The sequence below is a fragment of the Procambarus clarkii genome, chromosome 79 (genome assembly GCF_040958095.1).
Source record: "Procambarus clarkii isolate CNS0578487 chromosome 79, FALCON_Pclarkii_2.0, whole genome shotgun sequence".
NCBI classification, from domain to species: Eukaryota; Metazoa; Arthropoda; class Malacostraca; order Decapoda; family Cambaridae; genus Procambarus; species Procambarus clarkii.
In genome coordinates, this window is record NC_091228.1 from 22,329,525 (window position 1) to 22,344,214 (window position 14,690).

At 47.5% G+C, this 14,690-nt stretch overlaps 1 protein-coding gene across 1 annotated transcript in view; it reads left to right on the forward strand.

Moving 5' to 3' along the window:
• The window catches only part of LOC123764596 (monocarboxylate transporter 9), a 78,402-nt gene that overhangs the window by 34,951 nt on the left and 28,761 nt on the right, over positions 1-14,690 (forward strand). Inside the window, exons 2-3 of the mRNA XM_069314585.1 lie at positions 154-424; positions 8,535-9,590. Of these exons, the coding sequence (XP_069170686.1) occupies positions 154-424; positions 8,535-9,590 (1,327 nt within the window). The remainder of the gene's footprint in view (positions 1-153; positions 425-8,534; positions 9,591-14,690) is intronic.

The window sequence follows — 14,690 nt, forward strand, 5'->3', positions numbered from 1 at the left end:
CTGTTGCAGCTGGTGGGGCCCATGTTGTTTAATGTGTGACCATGTTGATTGTTGCAGCTGGTGGTGCCCGTGTTGTTTAATGTGTGACCATGTTGACTATTGCATTTGGTGGTGCCCATGTTGTTTAATGTGTGACATTGTTGACTGTTGCAGCTGGTGGTGCCCATGTTGTCGCCCAGCTTCGGGATACTGTTCTCCCGCCAGCTGCTGGAGTGGCGCGCCTCCACGACAACCGTCGCCATCATCTACAGCGCCTTCATGCTGGTGTGGAAGTTGTCGTCCGTCATCGTGGCTTCACTAGTGCGGGAGTTCGGCTTCCGGCGGGTGGCCATGACGGGCACCTTGCTGACGTCTTCCTGTCTCACCATCAGCGCCTTCGCCACCTCTCCTCAGCTCCTCTTTCTCTTCTTCTCCCTGGGCTGTGGTCAGTAACACTTCTCTTTGTCTCTCCTCCCTGGGCTGTGGTCAGTAACACTTCTCTTTGTCTCTCCTCCCTGGGCTGTGGTCAGTAGCACTTCTCTTTGTCTCTTCTCCCTGGGCTGTGGTCAGTAGCACTTCTCTTTGTCTCTCCTCCCTGGGCTGTGGTCAGTAGCACTTCTCTTTGTCTCTTCTCCCTGGGCTGTGGTCAGTAGCACTTCTCTTTGTCTCTTCTGCCTGGGCTGTGGTCAGTAGCACTTCTCTTTGTCTCTTCTCTGTGGGCTGTGGTCAGTAGCACTTGTGTCTCCTCCCTGGACTGTGGTCAGTAGTACTAGTGTCTCCTCCCTGGACTGTGGTCAGTAGTACTAGTGTCTCCTCCCTGGACTGTGGTCAGTAGCACTAGTGTCTCCTCCCTGGACTGTGGTCAGTAGTACTAGTGTCTCCTCCCTGGACTGTGGTCAGTAGCACCAGTGTCTCCTCCCTGGACTGTGGTCAGTAGTACTAGTGTCTCCTCCCTGGACTGTGGTCAGTAGTACTAGTGTCTCCTCCCTGGACTGTGGTCAGTAGTACTAGTGTCTCCTCCCTGGACTGTGGTCAGTAGTACTAGTGTCTCCTCCCTGGACTGGTCAGTAGCACTAGTGTCTCCTCCCTGGACTGTGGTCAGTAGTACTAGTGTCTCCTCCCTGGACTGTGGTCAGTAGCACCAGTGTCTCCTCCCTGGACTGTGGTCAGTAGTACTAGTGTCTCCTCCCTGGACTGTGGTCAGTAGTACTAGTGTCTCCTCCCTGGACTGTGGTCAGTAGTACTAGTGTCTCCTCCCTGGACTGTGGTCAGTAGCACCAGTGTCTCCTCCCTGGACTGTGGTCAGTAGTACTAGTGTCTCCTCCCTGGACTGTGGTCAGTAGTACTAGTGTCTCCTCCCTGGACTGTGGTCAGTAGTACTAGTGTCTCCTCCCTGGACTGTGGTCAGTAGCACTAGTGTCTCTCCTCCCTGGAATGTGGTCAGTAGCACTAGTGTCTCCTCCCTGGACTGTGGTCAGTAGCACTAGTGTCTCTCCTCCCTGGACTGTGGTCAGTAGCACTAGTGTCTCTCCTCCCTGGACTGTGGTCAGTAGCACTAGTGTCTCTCCTCCCTGGACTGTGGTCAGTAGCACTAGTGTCTCCTCCCTGGACTGTGGTCAGTAGCACTAGTGTCTCTCCTCCCTGGACTGTGGTCAGTAGCACTAGTGTCTCCTCCCTGGACTGTGGTCAGTAGCACTAGTGTCTCCTCCCTGGACTGTGGTCAGTAGTACTAGTGTCTCCTCCCTGGACTGTGGTCAGTAGTACTAGTGTCTCTCCTCCCTGGACTGTGGTCAGTAGCACTAGTGTCTCCTCCCTGGACTGTGGTCAGTAGCACTAGTGTCTCTCCTCCCTGGACTGTGGTCAGTAGCACTAGTGTCTCCTCCCTGGACTGTGGTCAGTAGCACTACTGTCTCTCCTCCCTGGACTGTGGTCAGTAGCACTAGTGTCTCCTCCCTGGACTGTGGTCAGTAGTACTAGTGTCTCCTCCCTGGACTGTGGTCAGTAGCACTAGTGTCTCCTCCCTGGACTGTGGTCAGTAGCACCAGTGTCTCCTCCGTGGACTGTGGTCAGTAGTACTAGTGTCTGGACTGTGGTCAGTAGCACTAGTGTCTCCTCCCTGGACTGTGGTCAGTAGCACCAGTGTCTCCTCCCTGGACTGTGGTCAGTAGCACTAGTGTCTCCTCCCTGGACTGTGGTCAGTAGTACCAGTGTCTCCTCCCTCTTAATTTCCGTTAAGGAAAATTCTTTGTTTTTCTTTGTTTTAATGTAAGCTACATGTAAGTTGATGTAAGTTACATCTACCGGATGTCTTTTTTCTGAGTAGCTGGGTAACGTGTCCAAAAATGTGAGCAGGTGTGTAAGGCGTGATCTAATTTTAACAAACCAATGATGCATTGATATTAGAAGATTGTTTTCTGTGAGATGGTGAATGATGGTGAACCTTGGAGTCTTACCATGAGCTTGTAGATGTGCGCTGTCAAGCTGATCGACGGTAGTTGTCAGCTGAGCTCTTTCTCTCTCTTTTGTAAAATAGGAGTGACATTTGCATATAATAAATCTAGGGAGACTATGCAGGCGATGAGTCACAATAACGTGGCTAAAGTATGTTGACCAGATCACACACTAGAAGGTGAAGGGACGACGACGTTTCGGTCCGTCCTGGACCATTCTCAATCGACTTGAGAATGGTCCAGGACGGACCGAAACGTCGTCGTCCCTTCACCTTCTAGTGTGTGGTCTAGTCAACACTAGGGGGGACTATCTCTTGATCCAGATAGATAGTCCCTTTATGTGTCCAGAGAGATATCTCTTTTCTGAAAAGGAGTTTCAGTGGTAGACATCGTACATCTTCTAGTTTCCTCACGACTTTGGATTGAAATCCTTCCATACTTGAGGCTTTTGAGTCTTTTAATTTGTCAGTGCTCTTCCCGGTTGTGTCACATGTAGTTGTGTTGTTGTTTAAGATTTAGCCACTCAGAACGAAGTGTCCATGTAGCACGGGCTATGGTGAGCCCGTAATTTCGCATGTAATGGGTATATCCCTTAATACGTCCTCCCCACTCCCCCTTCTAACATTCGTGTGGGTGATGGGACGTCATGTAATCTTTCTAGTGTGAACACTGAGGTCAAATATTCAGTGTTTGCTGACATTTTATCCTCCATTTTAACTTGGTTAGTCTCATATTTTAAGGGTCCAACCGAGCCCTTATTTTTGGTATTACTTCTCATAGGCCTAGAACTATTGCATCTTTATATACATTTTGGGCAAGTTTTCTTTTGTAGTTTATTTTGGTTGACCTGATTTCCTGGGTGGGTAAGTTTAGGGCCCTTATCTATATCTTATTATAGAGGTTGTGTTCGTTTATTATAGAGGTTGTGTTCGTTTATTATAGAGGTTGTGTTCGTTTATTATAGAGGTTGTGTTCGTTTATTATAGAGGTTGTGTTCGTTTATTATAGAGGTTGTGTTCGTTTATTATAGAGGTTGTGTTCGTTTATTATAGAGGTTGTGCTCGTTCATTTCAGCCCTCTTTTACTGCCTCTCTTATCCGTCTCGTGATCTTTCTTGTCACACATTTTTGATGAACCAAGAAAAATGCGTCAAAACTTGTTGAAAACTTCCAAAAGTTCAGTAGTGACCTTTTTGAAGTTTTCCCCTAATATATCTTTGCTCTGATCTTCATTAATAGATCTCCAGGTGTTGTGTCATTCCTCTCTCATTCCTTGATAGTCTCGTGGCATGAGACATTCCATTCGTAGTCTCATTCCTTGATAGTCTCGTGGCATGAGACATTCAATTCGTAGTCTCATTCCTTGATAGTCTCGTGGCATGAGACATTCCATTCGTAGTCTCATTCCTTGATAGTCTCGTGGCATGAGACATTCCATTCATAGTCTCATTCCTTGATAGTCTCGTGGCATGAGACATTCCATTCATAGTCTCATTCCTTGATAGTCTCGTGGCATGAGACATTCCATTCATAGTCTCATTCCTTGATAGTCTCGTGGCATGAGACATTCCATTCATAGTCTCATTCCTTGATAGTCTCGTGGCATGAGACATTCCATTCATAGTCTCATTCCTTGATAGTCTCGTGGCATGAGACATTCCATTCATAGTCTCATTCCTTGATAGTCTCGTGGCATGAGACATTCCATTCGTAGTCTCATTCCTTGATAGTCTCGTGGCATGAGACATTCCATTCGTAGTCTCATTCCTTGATAGTCTCGTGGCATGAGACATTCCATTCGTAGTCTCATTCCTTGATAGTCTCGTGGCATGAGACATTCCATTCATAGTCTCATTCCTTGATAGTCTCGTGGCATGAGACATTCCATTCATAGTCTCATTCCTTGATAGTCTCGTGGCATGAGACATTTCATTCATAGTCTCATTCCTTGATACTCTCGTGGCATGAGACATTCCATTCGTAGTCTCATTCCTTGATAGTCTCGTGGCATGAGACATTCCATTCGTAGTCTCATTCCTTGATAGTCTCGTGGCATGAGACATTCCATTCATAGTCTCATTCCTTGATAGTCTCGTGGCATGAGACATTTCATTCATAGTCTCATTCCTTGATACTCTCGTGGCATGAGACATTCCATTCGTAGTCTCATTCCTTGATAGTCTCGTGGCATGAGACATTCCATTCGTAGTCTCATTCCTTGATAGTCTCGTGGCATGAGACATTCCATTCATAGTCTCATTCCTTGATAGTCTCGTGGCATGAGACATTCCATTCATAGTCTCATTCCTTGATAGTCTCGTGGCATGAGACATTCCATTCATAGTCTCATTCCTTGATAGTCTCGTGGCATGAGACATTCCATTCATAGTCTCATTCCTTGATAGTCTCGTGGCATGAGACATTCCATTCATAGTCTCATTCCTTGATAGTCTCGTGGCATGAGACATTCCATTCATAGTCTCATTCCTTGATAGTCTCGTGGCATGAGACATTCCATTCATAGTCTCATTCCTTGATAGTCTCGTGGCATGAGACATTCCATTCATAGTCTCATTCCTTGATAGTCTCGTGGCATGAGACATTCTATTCATAGTCTCATTCCTTGATAGTCTCGTGGCATGAGACATTCCATTCATAGTCTCATTCCTTGATAGTCTCGTGGCATGAGACATTCTATTCATAGTCTCATTCCTTGATAGTCTCGTGGCATGAGACATTCCATTCATAGTCTCATTCCTGGATGATCTAAAAGGTCATCATCCTGGACCTTTGCACGGGATTCTATTATTAATTGTAAGCCATCTTAGAGTATGGTGATCACGTGAAGGTGTGAGATTCTTTACCTGAACTTGATCGATCACGCTCTCTTCTGATGTTAGTGCAAGATCTAGCATGCTGTTGCCACATGCTGTGTGGGCTGTGTCACATGCTGTGTGGGCTGTGTCACATGCTGTGTGGGCTGTGTCACATGCTGTGTGGGCTGTGTCACATGCTGTGTGGGCTGTGTCACATGCTGTGTGGGCTGTATCACATGCTGTGTGGGCTGTGTCACATGCTGTGTGGGCTGTGTCACATGCTGTGTGGGCTGTGTCACATGCTGCGTGAGCTCTGCCTCATGCTGCGTGAGCTCTGCCTCATGCTGTGTGAGCTCTGCCTCATGCTGTGTGAGCTCTGCCACATGCTGTGTGAGCTCTGCCACATGCTGTGTGAGCTCTGCCACATGCTGTGTGAGCTCTCCCACATGCTGTGTGAGCCCTCCCACATGCTGTGCGAGCTCTCTCACATGCTGTGTGAGCCCTCCCACATGCTGTGTGAGCTCTGCCTCATGCTGTGTGAGCTCTGCCACATGCTGTGTGAGCTCTGCCACATGCTGTGTGAGCTCTCCCACATGCTGTGTGAGCTCTTCCTCATGCTGTGTGAGCTCTGCCTCATGCTGTGTGAGCTCTGCCTCATGCTGTGTGAGCTCTGCCACATGCTGTGTGAGCTCTGCCTCATGCTGTGTTAGCTCTGCCACATGCTGTGTGAGTTCTGCCACATGCTGTGTGAGCTCTGCCTCATGCTGTGTGAGCTCTGCCTCATGCTGTGTGAGCTCTGCCTCATGCTGTGTGAGCCCTCCCACATGCTGTGTGAGCCCTCCCACATGCTGTGTGAGCTCTGCCACATGCTGTGTGAGCCCTGCCTCATGCTGTGTGAGCCCTGCCTCATGCTGTGTGAGCTCTGCCACATGCTGTGTGAGCTCTGCCACATGCTGTGTGAGCCCTCCCACATGCTGTGTGAGCCCTCCCACATGCTGTGTGAGCTCTGCCACATGCTGTGTGAGCCCTGCCTCATGCTGTGTGAGCCCTGCCTCATGCTGTGTGAGCTCTGCCACATGCTGTGTGAGCTCTGCCACATGCTGTGTGAGCTCTGCCACATGCTGTGTGAGCTCTCCCACATGCTGTGTGAGCTCTGCCACATGCTGTGTGAGCTCTCCCACATGCTGTGTGAGCTCTCCCACATGCTGTGTGAGCTCTCCCACATGCTGTGTGAGCCCTCCCACATGCTGTGTGAGCCCTCCCACATGCTGTGTGAGCCCTCCCACATGCTGTGTGAGCTCTCCCACATGCTGTGTGAGCCCTCCCACATGCTGTGCGAGCTCTCCCACATGCTGTGTGAGCCCTCCCACATGCTGTGCGAGCTCTCCCACATGCTGTGTGAGCTCTGCCACATGCTGTGTGAGCTCTCCCACATGCTGTGTGAGCTCTGCCACATGCTGTGTGAGCTCTCCCACATGCTGTGTGAGCCCTCCCACATGCTGTGTGAGCCCTCCCACATGCTGTGCGAGCTCTCCCACATGCTGTGTGAGCCCTCCCACATGCTGTGTGAGCTCTCCCACATGCTGTGTGAGCCCTCCCACATGCTGTGTGAGCCCTCCCACATGCTGTGTGAGCCCTCCCACATGCTGTGTGAGCCCTCCCACATGCTGTGCGAGCAAGGGGGTCCTGTACCTGGCCAAGATATTGCTCTCCTACTGCTTGTAATATTACATGGAGACAGTCTATTGTCTCCTGGTTACCAGGAGACAATAGACTGTCTCAATAGGTTACCAGGTTACATTGACCCAGTCTCCTGTCTCCCATTATAATATAATGACACCCCCCCCCCCCAGTTATAATATAGCAGAATATATGGTTTTAATGATAAAAGCTGTTTAGTGAATATTTTAGAAATATAATGTCACAGATGCAACCATTAGGGTACAACTGCTCACATTATTGATACACTTAGGGGAATATATATGTATTTGGCTTATTTATATAATGAATTTAAAATATAAGTTAAAATATTCATTATTAAACATAATGTCAATTTAAAAAAAAAAAGTCTGTTACCTTCTATTTACCTAGTAGAGCCTTCTATTTTACCTAATGGAGCCTTCTATTTTACCTAATGGAGCCTTCTATTTTACCTAATTGAGCCTTCTATTTTACCTAATTGAGCCTTCTATTTTCCTAGTAGAGCCTTCTATTTTACCTAATGGAGCCTTCTATTTTCCTAGTAGAGCCTTCTATTCTTTAATGGAGCCTTCTATTCTTTAATGGAGCCTTCTATTTTCCTAGTAGAGCCTTCTATTTTACCTAATTGAGCCTTCTATTTTCCTAGTAGAGCCTTCTATTTTACCTAATGGAGCCTTCTATTTTCCTAGTAGAGCCTTCTATTCTTTAATGGAGCCTTCTATTTTCCTAGTAGAGCCTTCTATTTTCCTAGTAGAGCCTTCTATTTATCTAATAGAGCCTTCTATTTATCTAATAGAGCCTTCTATTTTCCTAATAGAGCCTTCTATTTACCTAATAGAGCCTTCTATTTACCTAATAGAGCCTTCTATTTTCCTAATAGAGCCTTCTATTTACCTAGTAGAGCCTTCTATTTATCTAATAGAGCCTTCTATTTATCTAATAGTCTTCTATTTACCTAATAGGGCCTTCCATTTACCTAATAGGGCCTTCCATTTACCCAATAGGGCCTTCCATTTACCTAATAGGGCCTTCCATTTACCCAATAGAGCCTTCCATTTACCCAATTGAGCCTTCCATTTACCCAATAGAGCCTTCCATTTTCCCAATAGAGCCTTCCATTTACCCAATAGAGCCTTCTATTTACCCAATAGAGCCTTCTATTTACCAAATAGAGCCTTCTATTTACCCAAAAGAACCTTCTATTTATCCAATAGAGCCTTCCATTTACCTAATAGAGCCTTCTATTTACCTAATAGAGCCTTCTATTTACCCAATAGAGCCTTCTATTTACCCAATAGAGCCTTCTATTTACCCAATAGAGCCTTCTATTTTCCCAATAGAGCCTTCTATTTACCCAATAGAGCTTTCTATTTACCCAATAGAGCCTTCTATATTCCTAATAGAGCCTTCTATATACCTAATAGAGCCTTCTATTTACCTAATAGAGCCTTCTATTTATCTAATAGTCTTCTATTTACCTAGTAGAGGCTTCTATTTACCTAGTAGAGCTGTGAAATTATTATGTCTGTTCAACATTCCATAGAAAATAGTTACATGTTGGAGGGGGCTGACTGATGCCGTTTTTACAGGTCTGGGGTGCGGGCTGTCGTGTGTGGGTTACCTCATCCTGGCCCAGTACTTCGAGGCCCACCGCGGCCTGGCCAACGCCTGTCTCATGGCTGGCGCCGGACTGGGCCACTTCATCAGTCCCTTGCTTATTCGCTTCCTGCAGGAGGAGTACGGGTTCAAGGGCGCCACGGTCATCCTCGGAGCTGTCATACTTCATGGCTTCGTTGGTGCCACCTTGTTACACCCCGTCGAGTGGCACCGTAAGTCTTCCAAGGTGAAAAAGTCTTCGTGTAAGACTGAAGTTGTGTACGTTCTTATTCCAGAAACAGAGAATCAGGAAGGAAAAAGTGTTAAAGTTAATGGTTCAAATAGTTTCAATACTCAATTGAGAAACTCCAAGTGTACAAAGGCCGATACGTCAACATATTTACATAACGTCAGCGGAGGTCAGAACGGTGTCCAGACCTCGTTCATGTCCACGGACCTTAATGGACAGTCATCAGCTGACACTTCTGATGCAAACATTACCAATCAGGACGACCGTGAAGTGTCGGTGAACACTCAGGACGACCGTGAAGTGGCGGTGAACACTCAGGACGACTGTGAGAAGATGGTGACCACTCAGGACGACTGTGAGAAGACAGTGAACACTCAGGACGACTGTGAGAAGACAGTGAACACTCAGGACGACTGTGAGAAGATGGTGACCACTCAGGAGGACCGCCAAGCGACGCCTGGGAGTGTCTGTGGCTGTGGCTGCGTTCTGTGTTGCGCTCTCATACACGTGTTCCGGTCAATAATAGAGGACATCCGCATCTTGAGGCAGCCATCCTGTTTGATTATAGCCATGTCGTCAACACTTACAGTTAACGGCGAGGCCAACTTCACCGTGCTGGTGCCCTTCGCCATACAGGCGTCGGGACACTCCCTACAGGCGGCTGCCTGGTGCGTGTCTCTGGCTGGCATCACCAGCTTCCTGGCCAGGATGTGTGTGTCAACTCTCTCAGACTTCCCGTGGTTCAACATGCGACTCTGCTACATGGCTGGCGTGGCCACCATGGGACTCTCCATCATCGGTAAGTACTATTATCTTTATATATTAGTCACCAAACATGTTGATGAAGTACTTTACCTAAGTCAGAGTGCATGGGGGTTACCTGTGAACCTTGCACTGGCTTCAATAGGAGCCTCCAGACTTACTGTGGCTTCAGTAGGAGCCTCCACACTTGCTGTGGCTTCAGTAGGAGCCTCCACACTTGCTGTGGCTTCAGTAGGAGCCTCCACACTTGCTGTGGCTTCAGTAGGAGCCTCCACACTTGCTGTGGCTTCAGTAGGAGCCTCCACACTTGCTGTGGCTTCAGTAGGAGCCTCCAGACTTACTGTGGCTTCAGTAGGAGCCTCCACACTTGCTGTGGCTTCAGTAGGAGCCTCCAGACTTACTGTGGCTTCAGTAAGAGCCTCCACACTTGCTGTGGCTTCAGTAGGAGCCTCCAGACTTGCTGTGGCTTCAGTAGGAGCTCCCACACTTGCTGTGGCTTCAGTAGGAGCCTCCACACTTGCTGTGGCTTCAGTAGGAGCCTCCACACTTGCTGTGGCTTCAGTAGGAGCCTCCAGACTTACTGTGGCTTCAGTAGGAGCCTCCACACTTGCTGTGGCTTCAGTAGGAGCCTCCACACTTGCTGTGGCTTCAGTAGGAGCCTCCACACTTGCTGTGGCTTCAGTAGGAGCCTCCACACTTGCTGTGGCTTCAGTAGGAGCCTCCACACTTGCTGTGGCTTCAGTAGGAGCCTCCACACTTGCTGTGGCTTCAGTAGGAGCCTCCACACTTGCTGTGGCTTCAGTAGGAGCCTCCACACTTGCTGTGGCTTCAGTAGGAGCCTCCACACTTGCTGTGGCTTCAGTAGGAGCCTCCACACTTGCTGTGGCTTCAGTAGGAGCCTCCACACTTGCTGTGGCTTCAGTAGGAGCCTCCACACTTGCTGTGGCTTCAGTAGGAGCCTCCACACTTGCTGTGGCTTCAGTAGGAGCCTCCACACTTGCTGTGGCTTCAGTAGGAGCCTCCACACTTGCTGTGGCTTCAGTAGGAGCCTCCACACTTGCTGTGGCTTCAGTAGGAGCCTCTACACTTGCTGTGGCTTCAGTAGGAGCCTCCACACTTGCTGTGGCTTCAGTAGGAGCCTCCACACTTGCTGTGGCTTCAGTAGTAGTACTATTGTGGCACCTACCATATAGGGTAGTCTCCCCCAACCTTCCCTCCCCTGTCGTGGCACGTCACTATGAGAGAGGTGGAGCTACTTGCCGGATGCAGGCCTGGGGGTGGGGCCTTGGTGCTCCCGCCGCACCCACTATACTAGGGAATACTCGGCAAACTTAGGTACAAAATATATGACACACACACACACACACACACACACACACACACACACACACACACACACACACACACACACACACACACACAGGGGGCTAGGAGACCCTAGGCTATGAGGGGCCTCGTAGCCTGGTGGATAGCGCGCAGGACTCGTAATTCTGTGGCGCGGGTTCGATTCCCGCACGAGGCAGAAACAAATCGGCAAAGTTTCTTTCACCCTGAATGCCCCTGTTACCTAGCAGTAAATAGGTACCTGGGAGTTAGTCAGCTGTCACGGGCTGCTTCCTGGGGTGTGTGTGGGGGGGGGGAAGTAGTTAGTAAACATTTGATTGACAGTTGAGAGGCGGGCCGAAAGAGCAAAGCTCAACCCCCGCAAACACAATTAGGTGAATACAACTAGGTGAATACACACACACTCAGACATAAGAGAAATCGGTTTTAAGGCCCCAGTAGGAATGAGCGACCACAGTGTATTGGTGTTTGAGTACCTGATTGAAGAAGGGTTATTGAACTCGAGGAGGGATACCGAACCCAAAAGGTTAGCATACCGAAAGGGAAACTATGAGGAGATAAGAAAATTCCTAACAGAAATAGCATGGGAAACAGAGTTCAGGGGAAAGACGGCCCAAGACATGATGGACTTCATCATGCACAAGTGCAAGGACGCAGCAAACAAGTTTGTCCCAGTCCAAAAGGAAAACAGTGAAATGAAGATGAGAAACCCATGGTTTAATCAGAGATGTAGGCTAGCTAAGCAGCAAAGTAAAAGGGCATGGAAAAACTATAGGAATAACAGGACACTGGAGAGCAGAGAAAGATACCAGAATGCCAGAAATGAATATGTCAGGATGAGAAGAGAGGCAGAAAGACAATACGAAAATGACATGCAAGCAAGGCAAAGACTCAGCCTAAATTGCTGCATAGCCACATCAGGAGAAAAATAACAGTAAAGGGACAGGTTATGAAATAAGAATAGGGGCAGAAGGATTCACTACAAACGACAAGGAAGTGTGTGAGGAACTGAATAAGAAATTCCAGGAGGTCTTCACCTTAGAGCAAGGAGAAATTCCAGAGATAAGAGAGGGAATAACTAACCAGGAACCACTGAAAGAGTTTGAGATTACCAGCGGGGAAGTAAGGAAGTGTTTACTAGAGTTGGATGTGACAAAGGCTATAGGCCCAGATGGAATCTCCCCTTGGATACTAAAGGAAGGAGCAGAAGAACTGTGCCTACCACTCTCCATAGTGTATAACAAATCTCTGGCAACGGGAACTGCCAGAAATTTGGAAAGCAGCTAACGTAGTCCCGATATACAGGAAAGGGGATAGACAGGAGGCACTGAATTACAGGCCGGTGTCCCTAACCTGCATACCATGCAAGCTGATGGAGAAGATTGTGCGAAGAAAGCTAGTGGAGCACCTAGAGCGAAAGAACTTTGTAACACAGCATCAACATGGGTTCAGGGATGGCAGGTCCTGCCGCACAGGGTTACTTGAATTCTACGACCAGGCAAGAAAGAGAAGGGTGGGCAGACTGCATATTTTTGGATTGTCAGAAAGCCTTTGATACAGTGCCACACAAGAGGCTAGTGAAAAAGCTGGAGATGCAGGCTGGAGTGAAAGGGAAGGAACTCCATTGGATAAAGGAGTACCTAAGCAACAGGAGACAACGAGTCAGTGTGAGGGGTGAGGTCTCAGATTGGCGAGACGTTACGAGTGGAGTCCCGCAGGGGTCAGTCCTTGGACCTATACTGTTTCTGATATATGTAATCTCCCAGAGGGTATAGAATCGTTTCTCTCAATGTTTGCCGATGATGCAAAAATTATGAGGAGGACTGAAACTGAGGATGATAGTAGGAGGCTACAAGATGACCTAGACAGACTGAGTGAATGGTCCAACAAATGGCTGTTGAAGTTCAACCCGAGTAAATGCAAAGTAATGAAACTAGGCAGTGGAAACAGGAGGCCAGACACAGGATACAGAATAGGAGATGAAGTACTTAATGAAACGGACAGAGAGAAAGATCTAGGAGTTGATATCACACCAAACCTGTCTCCTGAAGCCCACATAAAAAGAATAACGTCTGCGGCATATGCGAGGCTGGCTAACATCAGAACAGCATTCAGGAACCTGTGTAAGGCATCATTCAGAATCTTGTACACCACATATGTAAGACCAATCCTGGAGTATGCGGCCCCAGCATGGAGCCCGTACCTTGTCAAGCACAAGACCAAGCTGGAAAAAGTCCAAAGGTATGCCACTAGACTGGTCCCAGAACTAAGAAGCATGAGTTACGAGGAATGGCTGCGGGAAATGCACCTTACGACACTGGAAGACAGAAGAGTAAGGGAAGACATGATCACAACCTACAAAATCCTCAGAGGAATCGACCGGGTAAACAAGGATAAACTATTCAACACTGGTGGGACGCGAACAAGGGGACACAGGTGGAAAATGAGTACCCACATGAGCCGCAGAGACGTTAGAAGGAATTTTTTCAGTGTCAGAGTAGTTAACGGATGGAATGCATTAGGCAGTGATGTGGTGGAGGCAGACTCCATACACAGTTTTAAATGTAGATATGACAGAGCCCAGTAGGCTCAGGAATTTGTACACCATTTGATTGACAGTTGAGAGGCGGGACCAAAGAGCCAAAGCTCAACCCCCGCAAGCACAAATAGGTGAGTACAGATAGGTGAGTACACACACACACACATATAAAGATATTAGAAAGAACTTTTAGTGTCAGAGTGGTTGACAAATGGAATGTGTTAGGAAGTGATGTGGTGGAGGCAGACTCTATACACGGTGTCAAATAATTACCTAAGTGTAATTACCTAAGTGTAGTTACAGGATGAGAGCTACGCTCGTGGTGTCCCGTCTTCCCAGCACTCTTTGTCATATAACGCTTTGAAACTACTGACGGTCTTGGCCTCCACCACCTTCTCACCTAACTTGTTCCAACCGTCTACCACTCTGTTTGCATAAGTGAATTTTCTTATATTTCTTCGGCATCTGTGTTTAGCTAGTTTAAATCTATGACCTCTTGTTCTTAAAGTTCCAGGTCTCAGGAAATCTTCCCTATCAATTTTATCAATTCCTGTTACTATTTTGTATGTAGTAATCATATCATCTCTTTTTCTTCTGTCTTCCAGTTTTGGCATATTTAATGCCTCTAACCTCTCCTCGTAGCTCTTGCCCTTCAGTTCAGGGAGCCACTTAATATCATGTCTTTGCACGTTTTCCAGTTTGTTGATATGCTTCTTAAGATATGGGCACCACACAACCGCTGCATATTCTAGCTTTGGTCTAACAAAAGTCGTGAACAATTTCTTTAGTATTTCTTCATCCATGTATTTAAAAGCAATTCTGAAGTTAGAAAGTGTAGCATAGGCTCCTCGCACAATGTTCTTAATGTGGTCCTCAGGTGATAGTTTTCTATTTAGAACCACTCCTAGATCTCTTTCTTTATCAGACTTCTTTTAAGATTTCTCACATAATTCTCACATAATTTATATGTTGTGTGGGGTCTATGTTCTCCAATTCCACATTGTAGATATTATAGAGCCCAAAAGGCTCAGGAACCTGTACATTAGTTGATTGACAGTTGAGAGGCGGGACCAAAGAGCCAGAGCTTCACTTCAGCAAGCACAACTAGGTAATTACTCACATGCCAGGTGGTACGCGAACAAGGGGACACAGGTGGAAACTGAGTACCCACATGAGCCAAAGGGACGTTAGAAGGAACTCTTTCAGTGTCAGAGTAGTTAACGGGTGGAATGCATTAGGCAATGATGTGGTGGA